This window comes from Heterocephalus glaber, unplaced genomic scaffold (genome assembly GCF_053883595.1).
Source record: "Heterocephalus glaber isolate CG9 unplaced genomic scaffold, H.glaber_assembly_v1.0 deba00001452, whole genome shotgun sequence".
Classification (NCBI taxonomy): domain Eukaryota; kingdom Metazoa; phylum Chordata; class Mammalia; order Rodentia; family Bathyergidae; genus Heterocephalus; species Heterocephalus glaber.
Genome location: NW_028258302.1, coordinates 4,057,931 through 4,085,155, shown reverse-complemented (window position 1 = coordinate 4,085,155; position 27,225 = coordinate 4,057,931). Strand labels below are relative to the sequence as shown.

The window sequence follows — 27,225 nt, the reverse complement described above, 5'->3', positions numbered from 1 at the left end:
CTTGTGAATTTATTGTTATTCAATGATATCTGACACTGTGGAAAGAAATAAACGTATCCAGTCTATGTTACAGCTCACTCACAGGTTATTGCTTCTGTTTTCATTACAACCACATGCCTTATCATCACCATTTTACAGATGAGGAAACTTTCTTTCTTCATTATCCTTCCTGTTTCCTCCTCTCCTCTTCCTCTAGGAACATTTCATGTTCCCACTTCAGAAAAAGACTTAGAAGAACTCAATGTAGAGCTAAAGATTACGAGGAAGCCCAGCACGGTGGCATACCCCTTCAACTCTAGAACACTGGTGGGTAAAACAGGAGGATTGTGCAGTTCCAGGCCCTGCCTGGTGATTTAGTAATTTATGGAGACCCTGCTCTCAAAAAATAAAACGGAGACAGGGCTGTAGCTCAGTGCAAAGGTCCTGGGTTCAATCTACAATACCACATTTTTAAAAAATGAGAGGCAGCAGGGCTATTTGTCCTCAGCCTTTCATATACTTAAATTTAACCTTTTAATGTTATATCCAAATAAAGTTACAGGGTGTGTGTACTTTTTGTTAAATGTAAATATTTACTATATATTGTGATTTTTGTGCCATACTTTGTCATGTTGTTATCTTTCTTTTAAATATATGGAGAGTCATAAAACTGGGAAGAAACCCAGTAAGTTGTACAAGGTAATCTGATCAAAGATTACTTGGTCCCTTGTGTCTTCACAACCAGAGTTATACACTGTCTTAAAGGAATCCAGCATGGTCTGTCACAGGGGATAATTAAGCTCACCAGTTTTAGAGTCAGATGTATTCCCTTCAAAGTTCCAACAGTTACTTAGGGACCTTGGCAAGTTGTTCAGCTTCCTCATTTGAAAACCAGAGGATATAATGGTACCTACTGCAGAGAGTTGCTATTAGATTAAATGAAGATGTGCTCGAATCGCTGAGCACAGGCCTGACATGTAGTCAGCACACAGTAAATGTTAGTTATTACTGCAAGAACTGTATTCGCTGAATGATTGACTCTTGCATATAACGCCTACATTCAACTTGAACACGGAGATGTCGCAGTCCCTCAGTTGAAGGGGTGAGAACTGTAGCACTCGCCCCAATTTTTTCTAGAAATAAATCATTGTGGCAGGATAATGACTACTTGGAAAACGGGTCCTGAGGAAACAAAGTTGTGATTTCCGGTCTAAAGGGGCAAGGAAGCGAAGTCTCCCTTGCGGGGTGCAGCCACCGTGGGGAGCCGCGCCAGGACTACATTAGCCGCTGCTCGGCACACCAGTCCCAGGTGAGGATGCCACAATACCGGATATTAGCGGAGTGGGGAAGGATCTCCTCTAATCCCCCTCATCTTATTCTCAGGGACTACACCCTGAGCTTCGGGAGGAAGGACTCCAAAGCCGGGGGGGGGGGGGCGGGGCGGGGCGGGGCGGAGGCTTCCACGCAGCCCCAGACCTCACCATCTATGGTCACAGAGCGCGCCGAACAAACAGGAAGTGGGGCGAGAGGGCAGAGTTTTTTCTCCACCTTCGCAGCCTCGGGCTGAGAAAGCCGGGCGGGGCAGGCACGCGCAGGCACCTAGGGCTGGAGCACAGCAAGGTAGCTGACCACACTCTCCACGCCCAGACTCCTCAGGTCCTCTCGGAACGCTGGCCAGATCTGTTGCCTCTTCACATCCCAAACGAGGAAACCGAGGTGCGCTCGCCCAGAGAGAGGCAGAGCTTGGCCTTGATCACCAAGAAAGTTGAGGGTGCCGCCGGGACCTTGTCTTCGGAGACTAACCCTCTATCCCTTCTAAGACCCTTTCTGGACTGCCCTGAAAGAAACCGGCCTTTCCCTTTGACACAAAACTGACAGGAGGATCAGCCATTTATCTGCCTTCCCTCCCGGAGGAGGGACTTAGCCAATAAAATCGGCCCTTCATTGGCCCTGGCCTCAGAGGGCGGTGCCGGCTCCTTCCAGTAGAGGGGCGTGGCCCGGACTGTGCACACACCCTCCCTGGGTCGCTCCCTCCTTGGGGGCGGAGCTCTTTCCCCAGCGCCCTCTGGACTGGCCCTATTCCCTCTTCCAGGCGTTGTGAATAGGGGCGGAGTCACGAACGGGGTCGGGGCGGGGCACACTTCCTCCCCACTCCGGGTCTGGTTTAGCGTTTTTTTTTTGCCGGCTGTTCGTTTCCGGTGGGGGAGCCGCGCCCAGTGAGGGCCCGGAAGTGGGTCGCGCGAAGATTGCTGGGCGGTTCTTGCCGGAAGTGGAGAGCGGTTGATCGCAGTCCCGGGGTGAGGCAGAACTCTTAAGGTGAGGGGGCGCGGCTGAGTAGAGACTGGGGTCTCCTCCGGAGCCCACCCGCTCCTGGTGTTTTCAGTGGCTTTCCTGGCCTACACGCGTGTGGTGAGCCCCGATGAGGGGCCGGGTTTGAGGCCCTCAGGCCGACCTGGACTCCTGGGCGCGGTCTCCTGAGGTGGGGTGGGGGTGACCAGCTGAGCCAGGAGGTCCCGGGGAGGCCCTTCCATCCAGTTTTCCAGTGCTCCCCTTCAGCCTCAGCGGAGGCCTGTTTCCTAAGGCGTCCTGACTGAAAGGAGCCTCCGAGACCTTAGAGTCTTCACTATACCCTGTCTCACTCCCATTGCATAGATGGGTAAATTCATATCCAGAGAAGAGGTTGCCCTACGGTCATTTAGAGAGAGAGGAAACAAATCGGATTATCTCATTTCCATAGATTATCAGCCCCAGATCCTTCCCATGTTCATTTCCTTGTAACCTCTGTAACTTGGGGTAGTCTTCCGGCCTGGGCAGTTAAAAGGCCACTTGCTGTGTGGAATTTTTTATTTTTAAAAATTCACCTGTTTAGAATGCCAGGAAAGTTTTTAAAAGAGAGGCGAGTAAGTCTCGCATTTGCATTCATATACCTCCTCCACTACTAGTCTGCAGTTCTTACTCATAATAGCTAAGCTAGTTTTATTGGTTCTGGCGCTTACTTCCTGAACTGAAGTCGGATGGCTCAGGTTTGGTCTGGCCCCATTGCTAAAGTATCTGTGGCCCTAGATAAATGCCTTATTTAACTTTTTTACATCTCGTATCCTTTAAGTGGAGATTTCTACTTTAATCACAGGATTAAATTCAATATATAACAAATTGTGTTTATTCTCTGCCACCATTTTGCCACATTCAGCCAATGCAGCTTTAAAACTAAACAACCTAAATCTTGCCCTCATGCAGCTATTAGTGTTTGCAAAGATGTTCAAGAAGTAGTTATAAATGTGATGAGTGTTAGGAAAGAACAAGGTGTTAGGAAACTATAACAAGGGGTTCAGAAAAGTTTTGAAGGATGAGTAGAGTAAGTGCAATGAAGAGGAGATGCAAACATTTTAGAAGTAGTGTCAGAACTGTGTCAATTGTAACTCTTTGTAGAGATTTCTTTTTAGGTGAAAATCCTGAGCAGCCCAGCACATTCATCATTTACCAAGCATTTATTGGTCCTTATGAGATGAGAATACACTTGTTCTCATAGAATTTACAGTATGTGAGTAGCAGACAGGTAAAACGGGTGGCTTACCATGTGCACTGTTGTGAGCACAGAGGTATGAGAGCACAGGAAGTACTGTACCTGAGCCAGGTTTCCAGGATTCCTGGAGGAAATAGAAGGCTCAGTCTTCCAGGATTTATTTAGCCATACAGTAACCTGGAAAGAGGATTTCCTGGTAGAGAGGGCTACAGATGCAAGGACATGGAGATCTAGACATCTGAACCACCGTGACTGGTCAGCCTGACTGGAATTCCAGTGTAATGGAGAACTAGAGGAAAAGAGAGGTGGAGTCAAATATGGAGAACTTGTAAGGTGTTTGGGTTTTACCTTAGTAGCTGTAGAGGTGCTCTGAAGGGTTTTGTGTAGGAAAATGTGACGAGATTTCTATTTTAAAAGTTCACTCTGTCAAATGGGAAGGGACAGACCCTAGAGAATTAGGTCAGTGTTTGGACGCTGTTTCTGTAGTTATAGCCTGAACTAAGAGAGTAGAAGTAGAATGGTTTCTTTTTGTTTTTTCAGTACCAGGGATCGAACTCAGGACCTTGTGCATGCCAGACAGGTGCTGTGCCGCTGAGCTACATCACGGGCCCAAGAGAGTGGAAGTAGAACTGGCCAGGAGGGTTTGTATTTAAGGATTGTTACGAAAATGGAATCCAAGAAACTGAAAGCTGATTTATGGGAATGAAGAAGTAGGAATAGTTTAGACAGTTTCCTAATTTTCTTGCCTAGGAAATTGGATGGTACAATTTAAATAGACAATATAAACAGCAAATTGGGGAGAAGGGTAGGGAGATGAGATGGAAAAAATGTTAATTTTGGATGGGGCTAGTTTAAAGTGTTTGTAGCATATCCAGGCAAAGATATTTAACAAGGTGGTATCCCAGCTAGAGCCCACAGCAAGAGAGAAGATGTGGAGGCAGAAGAACTGGAAAAAGATGTTTTTTGTCTGCCATATTGTGAAGGGCTTTTTTGCCCTATTTGAATGAGTTTGGATTTTTTTCTGAGGTTGGCACTTTTCTAATTTAGTTGTGATAGTCTAGCATTTGAAAAAATTTTTGTAGTTATGTTTCACCTTTCCCAGAAATATGTCATCAGTCATATGGGCTTATGATGTCTCAGAATGGTTTAAATAAAATCGTAGCAGTGAAAGTACAACCTGTCCCAAAACAAAATGGTGACAATAAAGATTCAGTAAGTATGTGTTTGCTTTGAGGAGGCTGGCTATTGAATTGGTAAAATGCTTTTTTTCCAACCTGAGGGGTGATTTTTTTTTTCACCCATTTTCTTGGTTATACATAATTTACATTTATTTAGTTGCAGTTATCTTTTTAACCAGAGACTGTACCTTTGTAAAGTGACTTCATAAACAGGCTTGGCGGTACATGTTTGTCATCCCAGCACTTTGGGAGGCTGAGGCAGGAGGTCAGCCTGGGCAATTTAACAACTTAGCAAAACATTCTAACTCAAAAAAGGGAGTCCGGGAGGAAAAAAAAAAAGAGTCTGGTGGGATGTAGCTCAGTGCAGAGGCCCTGGGTTCATTTTCCAGTACAAAGGGGAAACAAGATTTCCTCCTTTTGGTTTTCTGTGAAGCATTCTGAGTAAAAAGATTCATTTTGCTTAAACCAACAAATGCAGAGTATCATTGGAAGTTGAACCATTTGGTTTGAAATTTAATGCTGAGATTAGAAATCTAAAGATACTTAAACTAGATCTTACCCAGTCCTAATGATTATTTCTTTGAAATGTCATCATCAGTTTATTTACTACTAACCTCCCTTCCATACCTATTATTTTGGTTTTGGGTTTTTGTTTTTGAGACAGGGTCTTGCTCTGTAGTTCAGGCTATCCTTGAGCTCACTATGTAGCCCAGGCTGGCCTTGAACTCGATGCAATCCTCCTGGCTCAGCCGCCCGAGTGCTGGGATCACAGGTGTGTGCCACCATGTCCGGCCATACCTGTTATTTTAACTTCTGAACCACAACTAATCTTTCGAAGGTTTTCTAAAATAAACCGTTTTCATCTTGTTACACTGGCTTCATATTCCCAAAGAATTAAGTCTAAACTCCTTTGTCCAATTTAAAAATTGTCCACACTCAAGCTTGGGATGGTGACAAATGTTTGTAATTGTCCTTTGCAGGCTGATCTAGGATTTTCAAGGCCGGCCTGGGCTATATAACATAGTGAGACCCCATCTTCAACAAACTGAAAACAACCACCACAACAAAAAATTTCTCTACCATCAGGCCCTTATCGTTTATTTCTTCGTTTTCTTTCTTTTCCTTTCCTTTCCTTATTGCAGTGCTGAGGATTGAATGCTGTGCCTTTGTGCATGTGAGGCAGTTGCTCTGGCATCCAACTACACTGGCAGCTCCACTCAGACCCTTAATGTTAGTTGATTTTCATTTGATGGTACGGATTGACTTTCTAATTTAGATTAGCATTTTACTTTTTGTTTGTTTGTTTGTTTTTGAGACAAGGTCTCCCTGTGTAGTTTGGGCTGGCCTTGAACTCACTGTGTAGCCCAGGCTGGCCTCCTGTTTCAGCCTCCCAAATGTTGAGATTACAGGCATATGCCACCACACCCAGCTCTTTATTTTGTTTTATTTTATTTTATCTGATTTTTGAAACAGGTTCTCACTATGTAGTTCAAATTGGCCTTGAACTTACTCCTACGCTGGCCTTGAATTCATGGCAGTCCTGCCTCAGCCTCCCAAGTGCTGGGATTACAGGCATGTGCCATCATGCTCGGTTCTTTATCTTATTTTTTAAGACAGGATTTTGCTGTGTAGTTCAGGCTGGCCCTGAATTTGGGACCATCCTCCTTCCTGAGCCTCCCAAATCGAGAGATTACCACCATGATGGGCTCTAAGTTAACATTTATTTTAACCATTTGCATTTCCCTTTTTTTTTTGGTACCGGGGATCAAACTCAGGTCCTTGTGCTTGTGCAGCAGGTGGCGAAACCACTGAGCTAAATCCTTGGCCCGTCCTTATTTTTATTACATTAGAACAGGGTTTCTCAGCCTTGGCACAGTTGACATTTTGAGCTGGATAATTCTTTGCTGTAAGGTGTTTAACACTATATGTAGCCTTTATTCGTTGGAACCTAGTAGCACTTGTTTAATTTTGACAACCAAAAATGTCTTTAGACATTGCCAATGTCTGCTGGAAAACAGAATTGCCCCTGGTTAAGAGCAGCTGCATCACAAAGGTCATAGCTATGATTGTACAGTAGCTTACCTCCACAGCCTGATTCTCTGAGGACAGTCCCATATCCCTCCTTAGCACAGTGTGTGGCACATGATAAGCACTCAGTACCCTGCAATGAATGAATCATTTGTTTCCATTGAGGCAGCATGAAATTATTACATTTTGAAGGAATTCCTGGGTGGTCCTCAAAGGACTACTTGCCCCCTCCCCCCAATTTCAGGTGCGATCTAGTGCCACTAATTAGCACAAGAAGCAACCTTTGTGTTCATTGACTGTGTGAATCAGCAAATTTCTCGTCCCTCTATTGTGGATATATTTAATGAAGCAAGTTTTGTTTGTGTTCATATTGCCTGAATTTAGCCTGCTTGGTTTTAGTGGTCAGGGACTCATCTATTTTTAAATTGTACATACTTAAAAGTTGGTGTTCACATTTATTTTAATTGATAAATTTGTTGACGTTTCATCATCTTTGAAACAATGTAGCTACCACATTTGCCGTGAAACTATTTCTTCTTGATATTCATCATGTAATAAAAACAAGCAAAGGTCTAAAAATATTCTGCTACAGTGCAGTTTTGTTTGCCTTCTATTACCAGACATGTGCCAAACTTTTCCATTTGCCTGGAAAATACTTGAAATGTGAACAAGCTTGCTATTTTTATTTGAGGTGGGTGTTTGTTGTTGTTTTTGGACTTTTTCCCCTGAAGTCATTAAAACTCCTATATTTTAGTTAATTATAGACTTAATCATCACAGATCTTTTCACACCTTTAGTTATAGTTGAATCGTGGCTAAGGACAAATGGCACACCTGAATCTCTCTTTACATGTGAGAGTAGAAAATGCTGTTCAATTAGAGCAACTGTCTAGGCTCAAGTCTGTTGGTACGGTTGTGCCTTATACAGTATAAAGCATACATCAGTACAAAGGGCTTGCTGAATGTACCTTGCCATTAGCCTTCATAATTCTTTGAACTAAGGGAGGAGTGAACCCAGTGACCACCCAGAATTATCTGTTTGCTGGGCCTACACCATTGAAACAGCTAGTTCCCAAGTCTGAGTTAAGTTTATAAGCTATTACTCATTTTACTCCTATAGTTTCAGATAGAGCACTGAGGGTAAGGAGGAAACAGGAGATAAGCACAGATATTAGGTTGGATTCCTTCCCTTCCTAGAACATAGGCCTTTCTCTTTTCATCTAAACCTCAGGTGGCAGTGACTCAGGCACTAAATGTCATTGGTTTCATCAGTGAAACCAAATGCTTAGGAAAGAACAGTGGGTCCTGATTTGGGTTAGATTTAAATGGCATCTTTACTAGGGCAAAGTAGTGTCTGTTCTTTGGTTTTGGGGCTAAACCAGCAAACATGTATCTCCTATTAGCATGTTTATATTTTGTTTTATGATGTATTAGAGCTTAATGATAAGAATTTCTGTATTGTTAGGAGAACTAACAAATATATAGCTTAGTGGTAGCTTAGAAGGTATATCCAAATGGAAATGGTCTTTGATTGTTATGTCTGTGTTAAAAGTTTTTAAAAAATTTGTGTGTGGGGGGCCTATCAGATGGTAGAATTCAGGACCTCTTGCATGCTAGCAAGTGCTCTGCCACTGAGTTACATCCCCAGCTCTGTATGTTAAGGAAATCAAAGGAGGAAAGAGGAAATGTTTTTTTTGGTACCAGGGATCAAACTCAGGATCTTGTGCTTGCAAGGCAGGCGTGGTGCCTCTGAGCTAAATCCCAGGCCCGAACGAGGAAATTATGGAAGATGCCATTACTTAGATAAATACTGTAAATGTTACGTTTTCAAGTCTTCCATAGTGCCTTTGGCTGTTCCCTCCATAATTAAGACGTCTAAGATGTATATACTGAGAGGGAAGAGGGAAAAAAGAGGGAGACAGAGGAAGTCTAACATTGCAATAAATATCTTAATGTCTCTTCATGCCTATCACTCTCCTGTATTAAGGTTTACTTTGATAGGGTAAAATCTCAGCAATAGGATTACAGAGTCAAGACCAAGGGAAGCATTTTGAAGCAGATCAGTTGAGCTGTGGTATACATGCTGACTTATATAGTTGTTTTCTTTTCAGTTTTCTTGAGTGATGACTTAGAACAGTGATGAATATTTTAGAGACCGAGTGCCAAACTGCAACCCAAAACCCACTTACAGTGGTACCTTGGTTCACAAACTTAATTCTTTCCACTTTTCTGGTCACAAACCAATTAGGACAAGAACCAAATCAAATTTCCCCATGAAGTCAACATTGAACCTAACCATGGAATTTGATTCGTTTCTCCTCCAATTCAGTTTGCGATCAGATTGTGGAAAGAATCAAGTTCGTGAACCAACATACCACTATATTTATTGCAAAGTGCCAACACTGCAATTAAACCTGCATACCAACCAGGTGTGATGATGTGCACCTGTAATCCTAGCACTTGGGAGGCTGAGGCAGGATTGCTATGAGTTGGAGAAAAGGCTGGGCTACATAATGAATTCAATGAATTGTCTTTTTGGTTTGAAACAGGGTCTCACTATGTAGTACAGGCTGGCCTCAAACTCTGCAGTCCTGCTGCCCCAGCCTCCCAGATGCTGGGATTACAGGTGTGTGCCACCATGCCCAACCTGAAGTTCTAGTTCAGAAAAACAACTCATACATTAACATCTTTGGTCTTAAAAACACAGTAACACACGCCAGAGGTTTGGCCACCACTAACTTTGAACAATTGTGGGACATAGTAGAAAACATTTTAAGCATAGCAGCTTCTTAACTTAGGTAGAAATTTTTACTACCAGCTTAATCACCTGTTAAGATGTGACAAGGACTGCAGGAGTAACCTGGTTTCATTAACTTCTGAATGACTTCCTTGAATAGGTGAAGGAATTGGGTTGAGTTGTTAGAAGGATGAGAGTGAAGCAACTTGGGCAGGAGTCTTCTAACCGTTCTTGTTTTTTCTCCCTTGGTTTCAAACCACAGAAATTGCTGGAGGATCAACTTCCTAGTTTCTTTTTACTCTGTACTTTACTTTTTCCATTCTCATGACCTCATATTCTTTACCAGTAACTTGCAAATACTATTTCCAGTCTAGATCATTTCTTAGGCTTTATTTCTAAATACATATTTAGCATTTTCACTTAGAAACTTCATTTCTCTTCAAACTCAGCATGGCCCAAACTGACCTCATCTTCTTGCATTGACGAGAACATGCTAGAACTTGTTTCTGCCTATAATGTCGTTATTCCTTTAGGTCTCCCATGTTTGCAACTCATGAGCCATCTCTACCTCCCTTCTCCAAGTGCTACTGTGTTTTCAATCAGTACTACACAGTTAGTACTTGTTCAGTTTAATTCGCACTTGTTTTGTGTGACCTCCAAGGGCAGAACCAAGATGAGTGGGTGGAAGTGGAAGGGAAGGGAGATTTGGCTACATATAAGGAAGAACATTGAGCTGGCTGAATGGAATGGGCTGTCTCAGAAGTCTCAGGTCCTCTATCACTGAGGATGTTTGATCAGAGGCTAATTGCATAGAATGCTGAAACCGCCGGGGGCGTGGTGGTGCACACTTGCAATCCCAGCACTCAAGGCCAGCCTAGGTTACATAGAGAGTTAAAGGCCAGCCTGAACTACATAGCAAGACCCTGTCTCAAAAAAACAAAACAAAAAGAATGCTTTAGGACTGTTCTGGCATCAGATGGTGTTTTTATAATTTGATTTCTAGAACTGCTCTTAATCCTGAGAAACAGTGATTCAATGGAAGGTAGCTTTGTCTCTTCTGCTAAACTCCCTTAAGGGCAAGGAAACTATTTTGTCCTTCTCTTATATTCCACACAGCACTTAATACAGGTGTTGGTCACTCAGTTGCCTAAGTGTGATTATTGGTAGGTTAATAGATTTCTTTTTATTTAGTTTCAGTATCTGATTAGACACCAAATATTTTCCTTAGCAAAATCTTTTGAAGTAGCCTCCTTATTTTACAGCTAGATGAGTAACAGCTTTCAGTCTAACCCTATGAACTCTAATATTTTTACTTTTTCCCAAATCCTATTCTGTTTATCAGACAATATTTGTAAACACATTGATTTGGTTATTTTTCCTCGAGTGGCTAATTGATGACTATTAAAGTCTTGTGCCATGGTAGAAATAAGTGCACAGTGTCACGGAAGCACATAGTAGAAGTACTTCTTGGGGGGTTGTACCTTAGCTTTGACTTAACAGGACAATAGGAATTCCAGAGAGGGGTCACATACAGAGAGAAGGCAACCAAGCAGTGTGGTTAGCATTATAAAGGATCAAAAGTGAAAGAAAGCATGACTTTTTCTGGAAAATGCATGTAAATCTTGGGTATGGTAGTGTGCTGAGGAAAAGGTGTAGCAAAAGATAAAACTTTTAGAAAGTGATGAGGGGCAAAGCAGGCCTAAATTATGGAAACACTTCTTTGGACTTTATCCTCAATGCTATGGGGAATATTGAATGGTATAAAATAAAGAATGTCTTAATTACATTGTGTTTGAGATGGATCGCTCTGACTATCATATGGAGAATGATTGAAGAAAAGGTGTATTACTGAAATGAGGGGAAACTAGTTAAGTTACAGTAGTAACCTAGGTAATGTTTTGATGACCTTTTTTTTAAAAAAAAATCAGAATAAAGGTAAGGGGCAAGGTGGAAGATAGAGCCTCTGGGTTTTGATGACTCATTAGATTTTTGAGACTAAGGAGGAAGATAATTTAGTTAACATTTATGGAATCTTTATTATTTTTCAGCACTGTGCCAAGAAATCTACATGGATTTCTTATTCTGGATTCTGAACTTTGTTGTCCCCATTATGTAGATAAGGAAACTGAAGCCCAGAAAGTTTGATAACTGCTTATAGCCTCAGAGCCAGTGAATGCTGTTATTCAAAACCCACATTTATCTGACTTCCCTGAAGACAGCTTTGATGAACAGGAAACTGTTAGGCAGTAGAATAAAACTTAACAGAGTATCTTGGGTGGTGGTTTAGATTTTTCAGTTTGAGGTGCCTTTAGGACATTCAGATAAAGATGTTAGATGGAAGCTGGATCTAAGATTCTAAATCCCAGAAAAATGGTCTGAGCTGGATCTACTGCTTCAGGAGCCTTTAGTCGGGAGGTGGTTGTGGGGCTACCATCCGGCAAGTGAGCTAGGTGGTAAACTGCTAGGTGGTAAATTGCTTTGGAGGGGGTGCACATGACCACCTGAAGAGTACTGTGTGTGTGTGTGTGTGTGTGTGTGTGAAGACTGAGAAAAGGTATGTCTTCCAGTCCCTTCAATTCTAGAGATTCTTCACCATAACATCAATCTCTCCCTACCCCCAACAAAGATACAGTACTATTCTTCTGTATTTGATTAGTGGTAGAATGAGATTAACTCTGAAGGGCAGCTGTATTATCGCTTTTCATTGTGCATAACTCAGACACCAAAAATATAGCTTGTTCAGTAGTGAAAGCTTGTAAGCAAATAAAATATGGGAAAGGGGGGCCAAAATCCCCTGGAGCCATATTTTTAACCTTTTAAAGATTGGAGAGTGTTCACAGACCTGCACATTTGTACTGTATCTCCATGTTAGTGCCGGTCTTAACCTGTAGCGTCTGTTGGGTTTTAAATATGTTCCTTCAGAACTGAGTGCTGTTTATTTTTGGGAGATAGTTTGGGAGTTTATTAAATATCTTGCCTTTCCCTTTGGATTTATAAAGTGCAGGTTATTTATGAGTCTGTCTCTGGCCAATACCCAAAGTCAAACAGAGCAGCAATTCAGAAATTCGTTGATGCCATCATAACATGAAAGAGAGTATACTGGCAGCTTCTAGTTGTTCCATTTGTGAATAGAGCATAGACCTGGAGTCTTTTCACTTCTTTAGGCCAGGAAATGGAGAGGTTGATTTGGTTCTCACACTCATTTTTCTTTTTCTTTCATACTCTTGTAAACAACAATCTCTGGCAAGTATTGGGCCCAGAGAGACCACACCTGAACACAGAAAAGAATGGACAGGGATTATATTGTCTTGTGAGCTACTTAAGTCTTTCACAGGGAAGACAGTGTTAAGTTTGGGTTTTCTGGTTTGTTGCCATTTTGGGGGATATCAGTTGCTTTGGTCATTTTAGTAGCTTCAAGGGAGTTGAGTTTATTCGGCTTCAGTTACCTGAACTAATTAATGCTTTGATGAAATGAAATCTGAGTCAAGGCTTTAACTGAAATTTCACTGACAGATTTTCATAAGATCTCTTATAGTCTCAAGTATTTTGTTTAGACATGTATTGGTATATTTTACACTTAGTTGTATGCATGAATGTCCAACCTTTTGGATTGCCTGGGCCACATTGAGTGAAGAGGAATTGTCTCAGGCTGAATATAAAGTAAGGAAACTTAACATATCTGCCTAATAACAGTAAACACCTGTCTTCACAAGCACACACGTATGTAGGTAGTTGTAATACAACTATTGGTAATCAGTGTGTTTTACTTATAACAACTGACACATAGGAGTTTCAATTCTACTGACTGTGGTGAGCACAGGTGGTGGAGTTAGCAGTGTACTGTGCCCTTACACAAAGTCAGCACCTAAGCACCACACAATGAAGTCATGAAAAATATTGTTAAAAATTCATACTTAAAAATTTACAATCTTGGCAGGCGTGGTACATGCCCATAATCTCAGCACTCAGAAGGCTGAGGCAGGAGGATGGCTGTGAGTCCAAGGCCAACCTGAATTGCACAGGGAGACCTTACCTCCCCCCCCCAAAAAAAGTTTACAATCTTGTGGGGCTGTGTTACTAGCCATCCAGGGCCTCTGATCGGGGACACCTGGTATGAACAGTTTTCAGAACTCTTATCCCTCTAGAGTTTTGGAATACTACTTCAGGTTCATTAAGAACACCAACTACATGGGCAGGGGGATTTAGCTCACTGGTTCCACTGCCTGCCTCGAAACTGCAAGGACCTGAGTTCAATCCCCGGTATCAAAAAAAAAAAAGAACACCAACTACTTGCCAGGCAGTGGTCCTGATGGTAGAGTATACCACGGAATAAATTCAGTAAGGTCTTTTTTCCTTTTCTCTTTTGGAGCTGGCTTACATTCATTCATTCATTTATTTTATTATTTTCTTTTTAATGCTGGAGATTGAACTTAGGACCTTGCTCCTCCGAGGCAAGTGCTCTATCTCTGAGCTCTATCCCTATCCCGGAGCATACTTTCATTAGGATATTAGACAATGAATGAGGCTTGCTTAGATAAGTTAGAACTGCACTTGTGAAAGATCTGTAACAAGCTCTTTGGGTTGTGTCTGGTATCTTTTGCTACTGCATGTCCAGATCCTACCCATCCTCATTTGAAGCCAGGCTCAGACGGCAGCTTCTCCATGATATCCTTATCTGATCCTTCCAGCTGATATACTCTTCCCCTCTCTGAAACCCCATGCCACTCTATCTGCAATTTTCTGTCACCTTAAACGTTTTTTCTGTTTGTTTTATAGGTGTTAGTATATCTCTTTAAGTGGCTGGGGATTTAACTTAGTGGCACTGTGCCTGCCTCACAAGTGCAAAGTCCTGAGTTCAATCCCTGGTACTGGAAAGTATATCTCTTAAGTCTCCCTGTTAGACAGTAAGTTATTGAGGGCAGGGTGTCTGTCCTGTACACCTTGACTGGAGCATTCTACATGCAGGCGACAGGGTGTTATGGAGGGAAAACCCACTGAACTTAGAGCTGGAAGAACTGAGTACTAGTTTCTCTAATAAGCTATGTGACTGTAGGAAAGTCATTTAATGTCACTGGAACTCAGTTTTCTGTCTTTAAAGAGTCTTCTTCCATTTCTGAATAGTTTGGGGGAGACTTAACCTGATGAGGGCTGTATGATTTTGCAAATTTGCTAGAATACTTTTCCATCTTATTTTATTATTAAATTACTGTGTTCCATGGAATTGACATCCTCTTCATCCCATGCAAGTGCTATGTAATATTAAAATAACAAGTGACATTTGATTTGTTTCAGCAGGCAGTTCATCATGGCTGACATGCAAACTCTGGTAGAAAGATTGGAGAGGGCAGTGGGCCGCCTGGAAGCAGCGTCCTGCTCCTCTGACACGCGCCGAGGGCACGGAGATGGAGGCGGTGCTTCACAGGGTGAGCAGCCCACGGCCCCACACAACACCTTGTGCGCCTCGTGTCGTTCCATCTCAGTCCTAATCTGTATTACAGTCAGTTTTCTCCTGTGGAGCTGACTTCTCCATTTAGTCTAAGCATTTCCTCTCCTATAAATTCTTACTGCTGTGAACAGATAAGGAGGAAGTGACTTGCGCAGGGAGGCCTGTGGTTGAGTTATTTTAACACAAAAGCTTCCTGCTTGTGTGATATTTCCTGTTCTTTCTTTAGCAGAATGACTCCAGTTGAAGTCAAATGACAAATGATACTAAAATTGCCTGTCTCCAGATGATGGCAAATCTGTCATTTTACCCAAGGGCTAATTGAAACACAGAATATTAGAGCTAAAAGGAACCTTGGAGGGTCATTTTATTTTCATTTTATAGATAAAGAAAATTAAGCTCAGAGAGGAAAAGACTGACATACCCAGTTAAACTGGTGATCTTAGAACTAGAACCTGGGTTTTCTAACTCCTATTCCCTTATTTTGTGTGCTACATTATTTTTGTCTTCCCATTTTCACATGGCAGTGCACTTTAAAAAAAAAAAAATCCTTCTAAGCTAGGTGTGGTGGCCCAAGCCTATAATCCTAGCACTCGGGAGTCTGAGGCAGGAGGATCTCTTGAGTTCAAGGCCAGCCTGAGCTACAAAGGGAGACCCTGCCTTAAAAAAAAAACAATAAAAAAACAAAACTAGTGAGGTACAGTGGTGCATGCCTGTAATCCCAGCACCTTGGGAGACAGAGACAAAAGGATCACAGGTTCGAGTCCTGCCTGGGCAACTTAGCAATACTGTCTCAAATTAAATAAACAGGGCTTGGGACGTAGCTCAAAAGTCCTGGCTGGATTCAATCCTCAGTACTGCCCTAAAAAAAAAAAAAAAAAGAAAACATTGTTCTGATGAGTGACTGATTGTTCCTGATACGTCTGTCTTCACCAGGAGCAGCTCCATATGTGGAAGCATTTGACTTGCTGCTTGCAGGTCCTGTGGCAGAGTACTTGAAGATCAGTAAAGAGATTGGAGGAGATGTGCAGAAACATGTAAGGATGTTGTGCCTTTTTTCCTCTTTTAAGGGTTAGTGGCTTTCTGTAGATCCCACTCATTGGTCGAAAAGCTCCTTTGGTAAGCCAGGTGTAATGGCACACACCTGTAATTCCAGAACTCAGAAGGTTGAGGCAGAAAGATTGCTATGAGTTCTATACCAGTGTGGGCTATGTAGTGAGTTCAAGGCCAACTTGAACTACTCAGCGAGACCCTGTCTCAAAAAAAAAAGCTCCTTTGGTAGGCTTCTGACTTTTTCTCTTCTACCTATGTTGAAAACCTCAGTCCAGGCACAGGAATGAGCCTTCATTTTTCTAGGTCCCCTGCTTTTATTACACATTCTGTGTGGGTTTAGGAAAACTTAGTGCATCAGATCCTGTATGGCTCTGTTCATCTTTGTGGTGAAGAATATGCCACGAGTTTGATTCCAGCGTATTATATAATAAAGCCTAGGGTGGCTTATTCAGAGGAGTCATTATGATTTGGCATTTATGAAACTATGCTTGATAGTTATTAGTTATGCTAATAGGTTTTTCACACTTACTCCACAGCAAGAATATGAAGTAGACCATGACAAGTTCCTCTTCACCCACTCCCTTCATGTAGTTTGTCCTATGTTGTCAACACTGCAACCCTCACGTATTCACATGTATATTCTAGCTTTCTGTTCGGGACCTAGAACTTTCCACTGAATGCTTCTTTGTAAACGATAACCATGTTTAGGATCTTATTCACTTAAACCCTGACCCTCTCCTATGCCAGCTGTTGGCTGGCTTATCTTAGCTCTAAGAAATGGGATGAGACTTTGACAGGGGTATGTGGACTTGAGTTTTTACTTTATACAGTTCTATAATATTTTGATAACATTTTTGTACATGTATCACTTTTATTTTTGATATATGCAAATCCAGATAAAGGATTGTTTTCTTTCTTTGAATTTTGATATTTTAATAGTACTTGTAACCTCATGTTTCTTAAACTCTTGACCTTGACATATTTGTAACAGATAAAAGCTTCATGGGCCAGGGATTTAGCTCAGTGTTTCGGCTGCCTGCCTGGCAAGCGCAAGGTCCCAAGTTCAATCTCCAGTACCAAAAAAAAAAAAGTTTCATGAAACAGTGCTTATACTACTTACATACTATATTCTTTATTTATTTTTTATTTTTTTAACTTTTGGAGGAGGGCATTTGAGACCGGCTCTTGTTACATAGTCCAGGCTGGCCTTGAGCTTGCTGTATAGTGCAGACTGGCCTTAAACTCCTAATCCTCCTGCCTCAGCCCCCTGAGTGCTAGGATTACAGGTGTGTGCCACCACACCTGGCTTTTTTCTTGCTTTTTATTTGGAAATAATTTTAAGCTGGTGTACTGCATTCATACTTTGATTTTATTCTCTTTTACTCAATAAAGTGCTGGTTATGGTTCACTAAATTGATTTAATTATGTACCTGATCCAGCATTTGAGAAATAGCTTTAACCAAAAGAAGTAAGTACTTTGAGAATTTTAGACATAAATGTAGGCCTTTGTCTTTATTCATACCTCCAGTTTTTGAGGAAAGTGTGTGTGTGTGTGTGTGTGTGTGTGTGTGTGTGTGTGTGTGTGTGTAAGATAGGAGGAATCGTTTCATTTAGAAACACTGCATGTAGAAATTGCCAACCCAACCTCACTTGAGGCTAGCCCTGATTTTCTTCATTTCCAACTCTGGCTACATATCCCTGATTAGTTCCAACAGGAACAGTAGAATATGAGATTGTGATATCAGTCCCTGGAATCTGGAATACATGAGGAAAACAACATGAAGGGCCTGGATGCTACCAGAATACATGGAGATGGAGGTTTCAGGTTATTATAGAGACCTATCCAGTTGTAATGTGTCATCGATAGCGGGTTCTTCTGTCCCGCAGGCGGAGATGGTCCACACAGGTCTGAAGTTGGAGCGAGCTCTCCTGGTTACAGCTTCTCAGTGCCAGCAGCCAGCCGGTGTAAGTTCACTACTAATTGGTTTAGTTTTGGTTTGATGCAAATCAATAGTCAAGCCTTCCTTACTCCTAAGGCAAAATTTTATGCTATTAAGATGTGAAAAAGTTAATTAGAGAAAATTAAGATTTTTCTCAAAATAAAAGATTTTAGTTTTGTTTCTTCTGTATTTGGCTTTACTAGGCAGAGAGGGGGGTAATACAGCAAACCTTTCTGCTAATGTTGTATTGAAAACTCTTGCTCCTTGGCATGCAAAAATAATGTAAAAATAATGCAAGATAATTTAAATATATTGAAATTTAATCTTTAATCTGTCCTGAAAGGTTCAAGTGTTTTATCTAAATCTTTTCTCCAAACTCACACTTTCTACAACAAATCAAGCAGCTGAGACACTGTTATAATTTTTTTGCTTTAGACCAGGCCTTGACAAACCTCAGCCTCAAGCCAAATATAATCTGCCACCTATTTTTGTAAACAAAGTTTTATTTTGTTTTGTTTTTTGTGGCAGATGTTTATACTATCTGGTCCTGTGGAGAAAAAGTTTGCAGATACCTAGTTAGACTGTTTTCATGCTAAGACCTGAAAATTGAGATGTGCAGGAAACTAAGCCTTGGAGGAAAGATAAACACAAGATTCATCTGTTTTGCTGAGCTGCCTACTTGAAGGCCAGGCCCTCTAATTACATTTGATTCATCAGATCTCTGCTCCAGTAGCTGGTATATGGCTGCCAATGCATTAAGGGCTATGATGAAGACAGAGGAGAGCTAAGACAAAGCCCTTGCCTTTGAAGAATTAATGAGAAAGGAAAGCATATTCACATAGGTTCATTAATAGTTTGTGCCGCTGTGTGGTAAGGTACCAAGTTTGATTGACAATAAATGTTGTAGAGGGCTGGGGATTTAGCCCAGTGGTGCCGCTGCCTACCTCGCAAGCACAAGGTCCTGAGTTCAATCTGTGGTACCAAAATAAATTAATTTTTAAAAAATGTAGAAAGCTGGTGTGGCTGGGATTGGAGGATACTGTTCCTCATTTAGCATTTGGATAGATGGATAAAGACGAGAATCCCATAAATAAAGGTATAGTAATAAACTAGTATCTCTTATTAGTGAGGCAGAAAAGAGACAAGTGGCTGAAATGATAGGATCTTGTGGTATAGCTGGAATGTGGGCCCTAAGTGTGAAGAATCACAAAATCCAACCTGAGGAGTTGAAACTTTATGCAGAGGTAAGATGGAGAGCAGTAATTTAGCCATATGATGAGTCAGGGTAGGGTGAGTACAGAGTTAATTTCTGTGCTTATTTTAATCCATAAAGAATTCTTGCCTTCAAGATCATAATTGGCCAACATACACAGCTTTTATGGAAAAAGTCTAACCTGAATCTTTTTCTGACTCTTCCTAGAATAAGCTTTCTGATTTGTTGGCACCCATCTCAGAGCAGATCCAAGAAGTGATAACCTTTCGGGAGAAGAACCGAGGCAGCAAGTTGTTCAATCACCTGTCAGCTGTCAGTGAAAGCATCCAGGCCCTGGGGTGGGTGGCAATGGTAAGCAGCACAGCCTCCAGGGGAGGGAACGACAGACTGACTGACAGAGGGATGGAGATGGAGTTGGACAGGCTGAGTCACAAACCACGTCTTTTTCTCAGGCTGCCAAACCTGGCCCCTATGTGAAAGAAATGAATGATGCTGCCATGTTTTATACAAACAGAGTCCTCAAGGAGTACAAAGATGTGTAAGTATATCCTTTCCTAGCTCATTTTTCTTGGAGTGGCTCTTTGGGGTTTTGGAATTCTATGTTGGTTCTCTGATTTCAGGACTGCTTTCTGGAAAGCCTGATAGATAGATACTGGCTTACAGAAGCCTCATTTGCAAGCAGGAAATATTTCTGCTTCCTCTTTTTTTTCTTCTGTGGTTGGTAGAGGCCCTTTCTAATCCTTACCCTTCCTGGTTTAGAAGGTTTGGGGGAAGGTAATGTGGACTAATGCCCTTTAGTTTGCCTGTTTATATAAGATTTTGTTTCTTTGTTGAGTTTCTCACTGGTGATATGGCAAAAAGTTCAGTAGAACTGACTAGAAAATTACCCCGACTATTCATGCATTCAGATAAAGTGAAAGGAAAGCTGCCTAGCCACTGTAGGGATTAGAGGAGTCATTGTATGCCTAACCACATCAACATACCAGTCCTAACTGACTTCTCCATGGTTGATTTTGAGCTGGAGTAACTGCAGGCAGCAAATTACTTAGTTGCATAGCCATGCAGTCTCTTCCTTTCCACCAATACTGGTCAACCAACAGTGGTTGATGTTTTCTTTTTTTTTTTTGTACCGGGGATCGAACTCAGGACCTTGTTCTTTCGAGGCAGGTGCCAGAACCACTGAGCTAAATCCCCAGCCCCAATAGTGGTTGAATAACTATTCTGTGCAAGAAATAAACCAGCTGAGCATGGTGGCACAGGCTTGTAATCCTGGGATTTGGGAGGCCAAGGCAGGAGGATTGGTCTGAGTTGGAGGACAGCCTGGGCTTTTCTTAGTTTTATATAATAGGTTCTGCCTAAAGTCTACTTACTTTAACAAAACAGTTTTGCTCCTAAGAAAAAACTTGAGCCAGGCATGATGGCACACACCTCTAATGCCAGCACTGTGGGAGTTAATCACAAGTTTGAGCCCAGCCTAGACAACATAATGACTTAGTGAGATCCAGTCTCCAAAAAAAATGGCTGGGGGGAGCCAGGTATGGTGGTACATGTAATCTCAGCATTTGGGAAGCTGAGGCAGGAGGATCACCACGAGTTCAAGAACAGCCTCGGCTGCATAGTGGGTTCAAGACCAGCCTAAAGTATATAGTGAGACCCTCTAAACAAAACAAAACCAAAACGAGATGGGAGTGCTGGGGATGTAGCTCAGTACAAAGGCCCTGGATTCACCAGTACCATTTGGGGGGGGGGCGGTACCGGGGATCGAACTCGGGACCTTGCACTTGTGAGGCAGGCGGCAGCACCACTGAGCTCAATTCCCCAGCTCTTCACCAGTACCATTTTAACAACAATAACAACAAAATAGCTTGAGAATCACTGCTATAAGAGATGAAAGGAAATTTAATTCAGTGTCCCTCTCATGATGATGTTTGGTCTAGTTAGGGTAATAGAATAGGGTTTTTTTTAACCTCAATGATGATAGAAAAGCTGCCATTGAACAGAGCCTAAGAAATGCCACAGGCAGGAGGATGGGAGGCTACAGCAGAAAGGGTGCTGGAATCACAATTATAATGCACCCTGACTCCCAGTAATGCATTCTTTAATTTTCCCAGGGATAAGAAGCATGTGGACTGGGTGAAAGCTTACTTGAGTATATGGACAGAACTGCAGGCTTATATCAAGGAGTTTCACACCACCGGACTGTCCTGGAACAAAACGGTTAGTGAGAGCTTCCGCCTTCCTTCCTCTCCTTATCTCTCCAGGTTCTACAGGTTTCTTAGTCTTTAGAACCGCCAAGGCCTGAGAAGAAATGCTAACTTTTTCCAACTGAGGCTGGGAAGGAAAGGGAAAAAGAAGAGAGTAAAGGAAGCAAGGGTCAGTGAAGTAGGAATACCAAATCCCACTCAATTTTAATGAACATGGATCAGGAATAGTGATTGGTGGGGGAGTAACAGATGAATGAGTCATGTTCTCCCAGCCCTGAAGGAGTTTAAAAATACAGTTATAAAACCCCAGTGCAAATCACTAGGCTAAATGCTGTACTAAAGATTCAGTTGTCAGAGTATGAGGAAAATTGATTCTTACCAGAGAAGATTGTGCTTTGAAGAAGTATCCTCTGATCTGAGACAATGAGAAGGGAAGAATGGCACACTAACAAAAGGCCCACCTTACCAAAGTAAATGTAGAGATTGGTCATCTCGCTCCTGTAAGAGGAGAGGGTCGGAGATTGTTTTAAGAGAAAAGGTTGGAAGGAAAGGAGGCTGAAACTTTTGCACTTAGTATTTGGATAAGGGAATAATGATCAGATTTGCTTCAGCATATGGGTCAGGGATTAAGGCTCATGCTCAGACCATGAAAGTGGTCATGGTGCTAGAGGCTGATAGAAAGCATTTGCAGAGCTATCAGCAAGGTAATGGGCTTAATGAAGTCAGAGGACTTAGTAGCATCAAAGGAGATTGAGTAATCAATCGTGAATGGCGATGTCTTTCACTGAAATAGAAGAGTGTGGCCATGCAGGTAGGGGAGCAGGCAGGACATGATGAAATCAGTTTTGAACTTGTTGAATCTGAGGTACTGGTAACATACTTAAGGAAAATGTCAAGTAGATTTTTGGAAATAAGGGTTTAGAGCTGGAATGGGGACAAAGGAAAAATGTGAAGATTGAGAGAGTAAAGAGTTGGATCTCTGGGAATGGGTGAGAAGGAATAAAGCCACGTTGTGTATGGGCAGGGAGCATTAATCATTGCTTCTGGGGCTACAGAGAGGACTGTGTATACTGGACATATATAGGACCCTACCAGGATGGTATAGAGCAGTGATGGCAAACCTTTTAGAGCTTTGAATGATATTAACAGCCTGCTGCAGCACACGTGCCATAGGTTCGCCACCATTGGGATAGAGAGGGGTTGACTATGTTGGCTGCACACTGTTCCAGGGGCCTGTGGCAAAAGAATTGAGTGGACTGCCGTCTGGACCTTCTGCTGGATCAGGTCCTCCTCCCCCTCCACCCGGCCCACCTCCCCCACCAGTCCCCACCAGTTCAGGCTCCGATGACTCTGCTTCCCGCTCAGCCCTGTTTGCACAGATTAATCAGGGGGAGAGCATTACACATGGTGAGTACTTTGGCATGAACAGCTGTTACAGCAAGTTGTTTGGACTAGACCTCCTCAACCAGACACAGCAGCTAACGTGTAACCAGAACTCTGGCTTGCATGTGGCAGGTTTCATTTTGGGTGTCAAGTTGCCAAAGGGATAGCTGAGGTAGAAATTGAAAATGGGTACAGTTGATGGAAGTCCTCTTTTCCATGGGAAAGGGACTTATTAAGTGGCATATATACATAGAGTACCTTTTTGTGCCAAGCCCCAGTACTAGTAGTTTCCCCAGAGATGTCTCTATCTACAACAGTTTTTTGGTTTTTTCAATATTGCAATATTGAGGATTGAAGCTGGGGCCTTCACACTGAGCTAAATCACCTGCATTTTTTTTTTTTTTTTTTTTTTTTTTTTTGAGATAGGGTCTTCCTAAGCCACTAAATTCCCCAGTTTTGGCTGGAACTTGCACCCCTCCACTCCAGTCTCAGCCTCTCAGAGTGCTGGGATTACAGGCAGGCATTAGTCTGTCCCTGCCCCCCCAGAATTTTATAGTGTTATTATAGTAGCTTAAAATGGCGTAGTAATCAAAATACCCAGCAATGATGGAAATGGCTAGTTAACTATCATATATCCTTTTGATGGGATATTGTGCAGCTATTAACATTTTTTTTCTATGAAGAACTATAGTGTTTAAAGGAAAAAAATCTAAGGGCCGGGGATATAGCTCAGCAGCACTGTGCCTGCCTGGCAAGTGCAAGGTCCTGAGTTCAATCCCTGGTACCAGAAATAAATAAATAAATAAATAAATAGGAAAAAATCTAGTCTTTAAATGGTAGCCACTTTGAGCAACAAGACTAGCAGTAGATCCAGCCCAGCTGAGGAAATTGGATCTCATTGTCCTCCCGAGCAACTACCAGCCCCTCCATAAATGGACACATCCCCATTCTCACTCCATCGTAGGAAAAAAATAAACTACAATCACAAGCAATAATGGCGGTGAAAGTTCATTCAGTATGGTTATAATCAACATAGATTGGGCCATGTCTGAGTAAGATGTGCCTCAGTCTGTTAAAGGAAATAATAGAATCTTCCCTTAAAAGAAAGAAGAAAAATATTTAGAAACTATAGGTGAACGTGGGAACACTTTTATTAATTGGTTAGGCCAGATTTATTAAGTACATATAGTTATGACCAGATAAAAATAATATGAGTAGGAAAAATTATTGGAGTTTTTCAAATCTCAATGCTAATTGAAGTTAGTTGAGGGAGGAGGGCTAGCTGTAGGTGAGCTTTTTTTTAACCGCATTTTCACTATCATATTTTTCTTTCTCTGTTGCTCTAAAAACTACATACATATTTTGAGAGTATGTACTGTATTTGGTACATATCTTTCTAGATCTTTTTTTTTGCATTTACTTATCCATTCTCTTCCCCCTTCCCACACCCCAACACAAACATGTTCTTTTATTTTTTTAAAAATAAAACTATGTATCTAACCTGGGGAAGAAAAGAAATTCTAAAAGTACTTCTCCAAAATGGCTTGCAAGGGAACAATTCAAAGGTTCCAGTTTTTGCTTTGAATTTTCTGCTACAGATCAGTTTATGATAGAGCTGATGATTGCCTCAGCCTTGGTGTGAAGGATGGGAACAAGGTAGCTGTTGTTCTTACAGCCCTGAAGCATGTATCTGATGATATGAAGACTCACAAGAATCCTGCCCTAAAGGCTCAGAGTGGTCCAGTACGCAGTGGCCCTAAACCATTCTCTGCCCCTAAACCCCAAACCAGCCCATCCCCCAAACCAGCCACAAAGAAGGAACCAGCTCTACTTGAACTGGAGGGCAAGAAGTGGAGAGTGGTGAGTTAAAAACACCTGGGCCTGAGGAAGAAGGCGTGGGAACAAGGGATTCTAACAGCTCAGACAAATAAGTGCAGGGTTCTGGCTTAAAGTGCAAGAAAAAATGTTAGGGATAACTTGTAATTTCTGTTGGTTTGTGCTTTGTGATAAGAATCCAGTTGTGTCTTTGACAGGAAAACCAGGAGAATGTTTCCAACCTGGTGATTGATAACACAGAGTTGAAACAGGTGGCTTATGTATTCAAGTGTGTCAACACAACATTGCAAATCAAGGGCAAAATTAACTCCATTATAGTAGGTAAGCCTTTGTTGCCATCCTCAGCAGGTTCTGTCCCAAAGCCTGAGAGGGCTAGAGCCATCTTCCTAAAGATTCTTAAATATTACTCTTTGAAAGTCACACTGTTAACTTGTTTCCTTTCTTCTCCTAGATAACTGTAAGAAACTTGGTCTGGTATTCGATGATGTCGTGGGCATTGTGGAGATAATCAATAGTAGAGATGTCAAAGTTCAGGTAACTTGATATCTTGGCTCCTTCTTTTTGTCCCTAAGGAATTGAAAGAGACAGAGCAGACCCGCAGATGTTACTTTGGTAGAAATCTGATTCTACAAAGTCTGTAAGATGAGCTGCTTTGGATGTGGCGGAGGAGGACTTGGTTCTTTAAGGGAACTCTTTCCAGCACTCAATCCCAACCTGCCCCCAGTATTCAGTATCTGTTGTGTACCTGGGAAATTTTTGTGTTGAATCATGTGAAACAGTGAAAGGTTTCCCCACAACTTACTGTCTTCCCCCACCTGCTGGGACTCAATTTTCTTGGTTTTCTCTGCAGGTAATGGGTAAAGTGCCAACCATTTCCATTAACAAAACAGATGGCTGCCACGTTTACCTGAGCAAGAATTCCCTGGATTGTGAGATAGTCAGTGCCAAATCATCTGAGATGAATGTCCTCATCCCCACAGAAGGTGGCGATTTCGTAAGTTTCTTCATTTCTTGCATTGGAAAAAGCTATTTGGTGCAGAGTAGGTAAAAGCTAATAATGCATGCAAAAAGCAAAAGTACTGTACACAGAAGCAAGGTAGTCTCATGTACTGGAGTGCCACAGGAGAATGATTTGCCTCTTAAGTTGAGCTTAGGGTAGCAAAACAAAAGGAGAGTCTCAGCCAGGTCTGGAAGTGGTACACACCTGTAATTCTAGCACTCAGGAAGCTGAGGCAGGATTGTGAGTTTAGGCCAGCACAGGCCAGTTTGAGGCCAGCCTGAGTAACTCAGCAGAACCCTGTCTCAAAAAACCAAACACCATCAAAAAGGTACAAAAGTCCCAGCACTCTGCAAAGCTGACACTGTAAAACTGCATGGTCCCCATTAGCAATCTGCCAAGATCACAGATCACATGGGCTCAGTTTGTCTCCATCTTACCCTGCTGGCTCGCAGGAAATAAGCATTGAAAGAAATATAGTGCCCCAACTTACTTTTTAGCCCAGATTTCAACCTATTATCTCTTCTTTGTTTACAGAATGAGTTCCCAGTTCCTGAGCAGTTCAAGACCCTATGGAATGGGCAGAAGTTGGTCACCACAGTGACAGAAATTGCGGGATAAGCCAAGTGCCAGTGGGTTCTTTGCAGTCTCCCTTCACACCATGGGATAAATCTATCGAGATGATTCTTTTCTAGATTTCCTCTACCTTTCTGCTCTTAAACTGCTTCTCTGCTTTGAGAAGCCCAGCTACCTGCCTTCACTGAAATATACCTCAGGCTGAGATTTGGGGTGGGATCGCAGGTCAGCTGATCTTCTGCAGGAAGGTGGCTCTTCTCCACATCAGCACAGCCATACCACCAGTCTGCCCCTAAGGAACTGCAGACCTGGACTGGTCCATTCTAGCTTTCAGCTTTTGGGGGTTATTCTACCAACAGACAGTCCTTTGGGAAGAGTAAAAGAGTCCCAGGGACTGACAGATTACACTGTGCATACTCACCTTTTTCTAACAAGGAGCATGGAGGTAGTAGAAGCTAGTATGATTCCAGGTGGTTGTAACCAAATTAATTTTTCACGATTAACATGTGAAGCAAGGGTTATACTGGATCAAAGGTTGAGGCTTGGCCATCTAGCATTCCAAGCAAACTTGTTTCTTACATGCATTCCTTCCTTAATTCTGCATTCCATCCTGGGTCTGACTCAATCTTGAGATTGCTGGTACTACCACAGCTGCAGTAGCAGTGCCCTTTATCTAGGGCAGTTCAGAGTCTTGGACCCTCCTCTGGGATTCCTACCCAACACCTTCCAACAGAGGTGACTTTAGGAAAGGGAGAAAAAGAGAACATGCCATTCCAAGGAATCCAGCATTCCTTCTCCTCCCTGCTAGGTGCCTGTCACCCATCTTTACTGCCTCCTTTTGCCTGTCATGTTCAATGGCTTAGGCTTCTGTCCAGGCATCTGAACAGAGGACTAAACCCATCACTGCAGGCTGGTTTTGGGTCTTGATTTATGTAAGAACCATGTTCAGCATTGCTAATGTTTCAGTTTTCCCCTGTAGGACACACTTACCAAAATATGCAACCTTTTTTGGTGGGAAGAGAGATTGTCCTGTGACTTTTACCCATTTCCTGAGGCCTGTGGAAATAAACCTTTATGTACTTAAAATTATACAGAAAATAGAATAAAGTTAATACCAAACTTGTTCAGTTATCTAC

General features: G+C 42.1%; 1 protein-coding gene across 4 annotated transcripts; it reads left to right on the top strand.

The window, feature by feature from the left end:
* Window positions 1–1,963: 1,963 nt before the first annotated feature.
* Window positions 1,964–27,212, top strand: Cap1 (cyclase associated actin cytoskeleton regulatory protein 1). 4 transcript variants are annotated; one of them, XM_021263402.2, is made up of 14 exons: window positions 1,964–2,295; window positions 4,043–4,143; window positions 14,740–14,867; window positions 15,824–15,924; window positions 17,828–17,905; window positions 19,301–19,444; window positions 19,546–19,631; window positions 21,205–21,310; window positions 22,527–22,704; window positions 24,356–24,540; window positions 24,714–24,837; window positions 24,968–25,050; window positions 25,367–25,510; window positions 26,051–27,212. In XM_021263402.2, exons 3-14 carry the CDS (start codon window positions 14,750–14,752, stop codon window positions 26,132–26,134), a joined length of 1,431 nt encoding a protein of 476 aa, XP_021119061.1. In that variant the 5' UTR covers window positions 1,964–2,295; window positions 4,043–4,143; window positions 14,740–14,749; the 3' UTR covers window positions 26,135–27,212. The 4 variants fall into 4 exon arrangements, with proteins under 4 accessions (XP_021119061.1, XP_021119062.1, XP_004851100.1 ...); XM_004851042.4 differs by having other exon boundaries at window positions 2,167–2,295; window positions 14,737–14,867; XM_021263403.2 differs by lacking the exon at window positions 4,043–4,143 and having other exon boundaries at window positions 2,089–2,295.
* Window positions 27,213–27,225: the final 13 nt, after the last annotated feature.

Excerpts from the sequence above, each read along its gene's own strand:
- Cap1 (XM_021263402.2), top strand. The coding sequence starts at position 14,750 with ATGGCTGACATGCAAACTCTGGTAGAAAGATTGGAGAGGGCAGTGGGC. Across the intron at positions 14,868-15,823 it reads TGGAGGCGGTGCTTCACAGG|GAGCAGCTCCATATGTGGAA; the intron begins GTGAGCAGCCCA and ends TGTCTTCACCAG. Across the intron at positions 21,311-22,526 it reads GACTGTCCTGGAACAAAACG|GGGCCTGTGGCAAAAGAATT; the intron begins GTTAGTGAGAGC and ends ACACTGTTCCAG.